Below are 7,147 nucleotides of genomic sequence, written 5' to 3'. Positions count from 1 at the left end.
GCCTCCCAGGTTTCTATAGGTAACAAAAACATACAAAGATAAATCACTCTCAGGGTTCACTGTAGATGTTCCAAAGTAATATATTCATGCACTCCAAAAATAGAGGTAGAAGTTTCAGCAAGAAAAATTGCTACTGTGGGCACTTCAGAAACACATCAGAGTAGAACAAATGGATTGCATAATCCTCAACAAGAGGTAAAAGACAGGAGGACCCACTTCTTTATTTTCTTCTTCTATCTTCTCAATCCTTCCTCACATCTATTATATCTCTATCTCCATTTATTGAGGAAAAGCCAAATAATTGATGCCATCAAAATCACTAGCAGTGGAGTCATCCTATGCCTATCAGTTACCATGTAACTTCTGTGGTCTAAGATAAACATAACCCAAAAGTAATTGTCTATACTCCAAGTAGCTTTAATTTCTAAATCATTTGGTTGCAAGCTAAATCATGATTATATGTTGTTGCATCTCCCAGAAACCTCTGTTTCATGGCCCATCTTTGTTAGCCCCACATGAGAAAAACAACATTTTGAAATTAATCAGTGATTTTTTCCACAGATACAAAGTTTCTTATGTCAATCATTAAATGAAGCCAAATGGTGGCCTGTAACCATTCCTGATGCAACTAAATGAAGGCAATGGTTGACCAAACTAAGAACAACAGGGGATAATCTAGTATGGTTGAGACACTTTTCGATTGTTGTCTTTAGCACAAAAGAATAGAAGAATTGTCTATGGCAAATCCTTAACCAGACCAGGAAAACCACACAACTATCATATAAAATTTGGTCTTCTTAACCCACAGATTCCATCAAAGGCCATCTTTAAGATCATTAGTCTTATAAGCAGGTTTAAGAGCCATCCTTCTTGTACATATATAATGTCAGTGTCAAATGGTCCCAAAGCAATCAACATTGTCATTCTGTCAGAGAAGAGATTTAATAGTCAATTTCTAAATTGACTACACTCCTAACAGCACACACATTATTCTACACCAGAGAACCTCCACTGTGTCCACAGAGTTATGGAATTAGGGGGTATTTAAGTGGGACACAACCTATGCCATCTCTCAAAGTTTCAACTGTCACCATTGTCTCCTTATCAGTCTTTATAAGAGTGCAGCAGAAGCTAAATTCATGGGTGCTCTTATATGATGCTGCTTACTTCTTCCACCATTGAAGAAGGAACTAAAAGAAAAAGACACCATCCTCTTGAATGAAAAGAAGAAATGTCACAGTAACCTCAGCTGAGATGCCCACTAAAGAAAAGCTTACCCTTCGATGCCTATAATGGTGTTTCCTAGGGTAACATATTAAATGTCTTTTAGATGTTTCTTTATCTGGGATTGATCAAGCTTCGAGTGGTATTGCTCTTCTCAAGCTCAACTCGGCAGCTACAGTGGATCTCTACCGATGGCAGGATTCAAGAACAACTTTTCTTTTCCTCTTTGGAAAAATCTTGGAGAAAGTAGAGGCTGGAAGAGGATATCAGTTCAGCCCACCAGCTGGAATTGAATGCTTATGAAATACCATCTCTGACCCCACTTTTCCAATGAATCACCCCCCAACAACTACTACTCACAGCAGATTCCAATGCCTTTCCTTTCATTATTTTTCTCTTCTTATTGCTCCATTCTCGTCCATAAATGCCACCCTCTGCTAAGCTACAATTCCCTTTTCCCCTTCTTCTCTTCTTCCTCGCTAAGCTCTGCCGAGGTTCTGCTGCTCTGTCATAGCTTTCCTCCCTGTTCTTCTCCTGCTTCTGGTGCCCATAGCTCGGCACTGGAAGCCAAGTTCTTGCTGCTGTTCTTCCGCTGGTTCTTGTGTGAAGCTCCCTCTTTGGGAGCTCCTTTGGCTGCTACAATTCCTTTTTCCCCTTCTTCTCTTCTTCCTCGCTAAGCTCGACCGAGGTTCTGCTGCTCTTTCATAGCTTTCCTCCCTGTTCTTCTCCTGCTTCTGGTGCCCATAACTCGGCACTGGAAGCCAAGTTCTTGCTGCTGTTCTTCCGCTGGTTCTTGTGAGAAGCTCACTCTTTGGGAGCTCCTTTGGCTGCTTTCTTCCTGTTGGACACTTTTCTTTCATTCCTGTTATTTACGAGGAAAGCTCCGTCCAATTTTCTCAAGGCACTCTGATTCTGTATTCAGAACAAAGAAATCATCATCACCAAGCTTTGCACCCAAGAAAAAAAGGGAGGTCGACTCTTCTATCTCTGTCCCAAGGTCTGAGCGTTGTGTACTAAACCTTGTTCTTCTTCCGGTCACATGCAGCGTCTCTACCTCTTGATGTTTCTGATTGATGCTGCCTATCCGAAGTGAGCTCCTCCCGTCCGAGTGTATGATAAATCCCACTCTTCAGCGCATGAGCCATCTTGTTCAATCCTTCTCCGTGGTCTTTCTCTACTGGTTCTATGTTTTCCATGAGCTTCGTGCCGAAAACTGAGCAGTGCAATATCTCCACCTTCTTACATATAAGTCTCCTAGTCTTCTTGGCTTTGTCTCGTGATCAATAACTGCATCTTTCGTGTTTGCATCGTCTTTCTTGAGAGGAAACCCAACAGATCTCTTCAAAAACACCAAGTTCTAATGGCTTCTCCCAGTGGGGCTTCCTCTGGCTCCAGCATGTTCCACAGCTCCGGTTCATCAGAAGACCTGCAAGCGGCGATGGACGAGAAGAAGAGGAAGAGAATGATATCGAACCGTGAGTCCGCGAGACGGTCGAGGTTACGGAAGCAGAAGCACCTGGATGATCTGATGGCGCAGGCGAACCAGCTGAGGAAGGAGAACAGCCGCGTCCTTTCGGTGTTGAACCTCACCACGCGGCACTGTGCTGCCGCGCAGGCTGAGAACTCCGTGCTGAGGGCGCAGATGATGGAGCTCAGCAACCGGCTACAGTCCCTCAATGAGATGCTTGACATCTTCAATGGAAACAGCATCAGCAGCAGCAGCAGCAGTTTCTTCATGGGTGATGGATTTCATGCCATCGATAACTCGATCAGTCCATGGATCCAAAGTTATACGACTCAGCCTATCATGGCTGCAGCAGAGCACATGTTTCACCACTGACAGATCCGATGCCACTGATGCAGCCATAATAGCCATTGGATTACTCTCCCCTTTGCATGGAAGAAGTTGAAGAACGTGTTTATGTCATATATATTAAGAATCCTAAGACCATGAAGCTTCTTCATGTTTCTAAAGAGGAATTCACTTCCCAGCTTCTGGTTGTACATCTAGTCTATCATCTACATTTGTATCCCCAGAGAAGTGAATATATATGGTTCTCTCTCACTCTCTCTCTCTCTCTCTCTCTCTCTCTCTCTCTTGCACACACACACATTTAAAGACAAAGAAATAAACCAGAACTAGAATAACAGTAGAACCTGAATATGTGTTTTGGACAGTTGAAATGCTAATGATCTGACAAAAAGATTTTGTATTTCCATCAAGGCATAAAATATTGGAAAGAAAAGTAAAAAAAACTATATTTTGTACTCAAGTGTTTACCCTCGGTTTCAAGACAATCAAATGAACAGTAATTTTTGATGAGTAAGAAAGCAAAATAATGCAATTGTATGGTACCAGTCAAACAAGTAGTGTTTTGTAATAATATGCCACCGGCTATATAAAAAGAGCTGTGATGATGAAATCAATTGTCATGGTCTTCAGATATGACTGCATGTTTGAGAAAAGGCTAAAGAGATCTTACTGCAGTCACAAGGCCATGAGATCACCTAAGAAAGGATTAGAGAGGTGAGGAAAGCAGCTTTAGCATTAAAATGGATGATTGAGGAGGAGGTTCCCATTAAGGAGATGTTGGAAAAATAAGAGCAATCATTGACCAAAAGACTATTATCACAACCATAGTAATATTGATGATGATGATGATGACTGTAACAATGATGATGGATGGTGAAATACAACATCAGATTCATGATCCTATCCACCAGTGTATTTGATTCTCGGATGGCTTTCTTGGCATCCAATGGATCCATTACGACCATCTTTCATCATCATTTCCTTAGCAAAGCCTAGATGCACCATCATTTTTTTTTCCCTTCCTGATAAATATGTTCATGAAATATCCAACACTGTGTTCCTGAATTTATTGTTCTACATCTTAAAATTCTGATATTGTCTTATATTTTCTTGACACATAATCAAAGCTTTAAAAAAACCCTTTAAATTGTTGTTCTCGAAGAAACTCTCTGTACATGTCAATCATTTGCAAAGAGGTCAGTGAGTAATGTCAAACATGAACACTATTCTTCTGTAAATTTCAGCAAAAGCTGTCACAGATCAGAGCAATTATGGATTCTTGCTCTGATCACTGACAAGTATTGATACATGACCACGATGGCAACACAAGTGTGTGGCAAAGGGATGCAAACGAGCAATTTGACTTTCTTCATTTCAAGGCACAAATTACATGTGACAAAACAAGAGAGAGATAGAAAGATTGAAGTGGAGAAGAAACACTACTTCTCTGTCTCATTTTCCTCAATTGAAGAGGGCATTCCAACTTCACTATATTGTTCTGCAATTTTGGGTCCCTGCACCAAAGGAGAAAACATTTAGGTGTCTGAAAATTTGTTGGTCTTCTGTATATTAGCTTCAAACAAAACACAATATTGTTGAGTGAAACCATGAACACAGACTACATTGATCGAGCTGAAATCATAATATTTATACCATTTGCTCAGTTCACTCATAAGTCAAAACATAATTCAGTGGAAACCAGTACCAGATAGGGTCTTTGTCTAATGTTTGCTGCTAATCTATTAAATTTTCATGGACATAACTTATGCCTCTATGCAAGGCGCAGCTCAAATCAGTTCACCAATGGTTTCAGGATTCTGTACCAACAAATTCTTAGATACTAGGAACAAAAGTTTTTTGTATCCAAAATCTTTGGTAAGTTGGCACCACTTCCAAACATCTTTAGGTAAACTGGTTCAAATTGTTGTGTAATCATATTGCCGATGACCTATGGGAAGACAATAACAGCTCCTCTGCTACAAGGTGAATGTTCTGCACAAAAGAATAATATGGTCTTCTTCCTTGTGAGGTTCATGCTACTCTATACGAATTCCTAATGTCCTATTGCAGCTTGTCTGTGAAGATTGTTGCACTTACTAATCTCAACTCTTGAAGAATACTGAAGATTGGAAAAATGTCCGATAAATTCAGTCAAGAGAAAGTAAGATAAGTGAACAAAATTGCAAGAGCACATAGGAAAAACTCGAAAGATGTCAACTAGGTGACTAACTAATAGTAACAGATAAGTAGCAATGTGAAGTACATGCATTGTATCAAGAAAAAAGTTTGTATCACACAGTAACAATCACACCAAGCCTTTCTCATCTTTGCTACCAAATGCTGCATTAACTAGAGAATGAGTTCATTTCTTTAAGCTTTAATCTTCTACCATTTCAGCATAGCCAAAAAACACATGTTAAACTGCTGATACTTGCATTGAACTTGTATTACTATGACTGGGCATTCTTACCTGCAACTGCACTTCCACAATTTTTTGCTTTTCTTTCTCTCTTAGGGGTTGAACTGGAGACATCTGCAACCGAATTTTTTTGTGGAACAGCAGGAATAAGAACTCAGCAATAGCAGAACAATTCTATAATCATTCCCACGGTTCTTTTAGTTTTACATTGTCAATATATCAACTCAACCTATCAACAGATTAAAGCTAGAAGTGATCTGAAAGTATGCAATTGGGCGCACATACCTGCAGTTTCACCTCCATACTTCTTTGCTGTTCCTTTTCTCTCAGAGATTGAACTGGAGACGAAATCTGCAACCAAAACTTTAAGCACAAGATAAGTACTGATCAAGAACTCTTCTTTTCCCGATCGAGATGAGCTATGTCTGTCTCACCGTAGAGGAGGATTGCAAATCCCGAAGCTCGATCAAGAGGCGGAGCTCCAGCTCCAAGTTCCGCTGCTCCTCGGCCCACTTCTCCAGCTCCACCGCCCACCTCCGCATCGCCGCGTACCGCTCCCGCATCGCCTCCTCCGTCCGCTCCCTCTCCGCCCGGAGCCGCTCCCGCCTCAGCCGGGCCGCCGCCAGCTCCTCCGACAGCGACGCGTCCCGCAGCCCAGCCATCGTTCCCAACTCCGGGGACGAGATGGGGCGGCTCTCCTTACCCGCCCCCTCTCCGGTCGAGGGCGGGTACCGGAATGCGATCGGTTTGGGCTTCGGATGGATCCAGACGGACGGGATGAAATCGAAGTTCTTCGGCTGGAGGGGCATCCGGCGAGGCGGAGCTGCTGCTTTGGCCGGCGACTGCATGGGGGATCGGTTTGGGCCGGGGAGCAAGAGATGGGGATTTGAATTCGAAGGGAAGGCGAAAGTGGGTAACGGCTATTTACTTATAGTGATCGTTATGGTAATTACAACAGTAATAAGACGAGTAATACTAATCGAAGAGCAAGCGTTTGAACAAACACTGATACCTGCATCGTGGTTGGATAAGAAGAGGCGGGGCCCACATCGTGGTCTCCTCGTCGGGCCAAGTAACGAGTATCGCCCGTGCGAATTAGCACGTACGGGAGCCTCCGAATTACCCCGTACGTTTAACCGACAAAGCTCCCAAGTACCCGAGGTGGGCCCCGTCGATATCCTCGAACTACGAGGCGGCTTGGAGAAGAAAGTGGGGCCCGCATCGGATCTCCTCGTTGCGGAGGCAAAGGTTCCCGGCCGTGCCAATTAGCGCGGCTGGAGCCTCCCGACTTTTTTGAACCCGTAGCGTTTTCCACCCGAAACTGTAACCGACACGCCCGACTGGTGGCAGAAGCGGACCCCGCCGGTATCCTCCAATCACGAGGCGGGTGGGTAACAAAGCATCCCTCGTCGTCCCGATCCCATGCGTACAGCATGTCAAATCGTGACCATCATGATGCATCGACATGAGGCCACGAAACATCGTACGTTTTTAGCGTTTGCTTCTATCATATGTTGTCGGATTCTTTTTCTTCGGTGACTTCGTATGCTATGAGATGAGATTGATAGGATCGATGAGTAGTAGTGAGATCACGAAGCAAAGGATTCGAATTAAAGCTGAAATAATGATGGTATGTGAGGCATTGAATGACCCACTTGCCTCCTAAAGTTAAGCTACGATAAGGTCAAAAG

General features: G+C 43.0%; 2 protein-coding genes across 2 annotated transcripts; one reads left to right on the top strand and one right to left on the bottom strand.

The window, feature by feature from the left end:
* The first annotated feature begins 1,583 nt into the window (after positions 1–1,583).
* Positions 1,584–3,289, top strand: LOC104000968 (bZIP transcription factor 44). The gene has a single exon (XM_009423138.3). It carries the CDS (start codon positions 2,585–2,587, stop codon positions 3,062–3,064), a length of 480 nt encoding a protein of 159 aa, XP_009421413.3. The 5' UTR covers positions 1,584–2,584; the 3' UTR covers positions 3,065–3,289.
* Positions 3,290–4,219: 930 nt separating this feature from the next.
* On the bottom strand, positions 4,220–6,337 carry LOC135624743 (high mobility group B protein 6-like). Its single transcript, XM_065128660.1, has 4 exons — positions 5,891–6,337; positions 5,742–5,807; positions 5,508–5,570; positions 4,220–4,551 (listed from the first exon to the last, which is right to left on the bottom strand). The coding sequence occupies exons 1-4, from the start codon at positions 6,302–6,304 to the stop codon at positions 4,477–4,479; spliced, it is 618 nt and encodes a 205-aa protein (XP_064984732.1). The 5' UTR covers positions 6,305–6,337; the 3' UTR covers positions 4,220–4,476.
* Positions 6,338–7,147: the final 810 nt, after the last annotated feature.

The sequence above is a fragment of the Musa acuminata genome, chromosome BXJ2-10 (assembly GCF_036884655.1).
Source record: "Musa acuminata AAA Group cultivar baxijiao chromosome BXJ2-10, Cavendish_Baxijiao_AAA, whole genome shotgun sequence".
Taxonomy (NCBI): Eukaryota; Viridiplantae; Streptophyta; class Magnoliopsida; order Zingiberales; family Musaceae; genus Musa; species Musa acuminata.
The sequence above is the reverse complement of the archived record's forward strand: the minus strand, read 5'-3'. Positions and strand labels throughout refer to the sequence as shown.

Bases quoted from the DNA above. Each gene is read 5' to 3' on its own strand.
- LOC135624743 (XM_065128660.1), bottom strand. From the start codon at position 6,304: ATGCAGTCGCCGGCCAAAGCAGCAGCTCCGCCTCGCCGGATGCCCCTC. The intron at 5,808-5,890 runs GTGAGACAGACA...TTTTGGTTGCAG, and splicing joins ATTTGCAATCCTCCTCTACG to ATTTCGTCTCCAGTTCAATC. The intron at 5,571-5,741 runs GTATGTGCGCCC...ATTCGGTTGCAG, and splicing joins GTATGGAGGTGAAACTGCAG to ATGTCTCCAGTTCAACCCCT.
- LOC104000968 (XM_009423138.3), top strand. From the start codon at position 2,585: ATGGCTTCTCCCAGTGGGGCTTCCTCTGGCTCCAGCATGTTCCACAGC.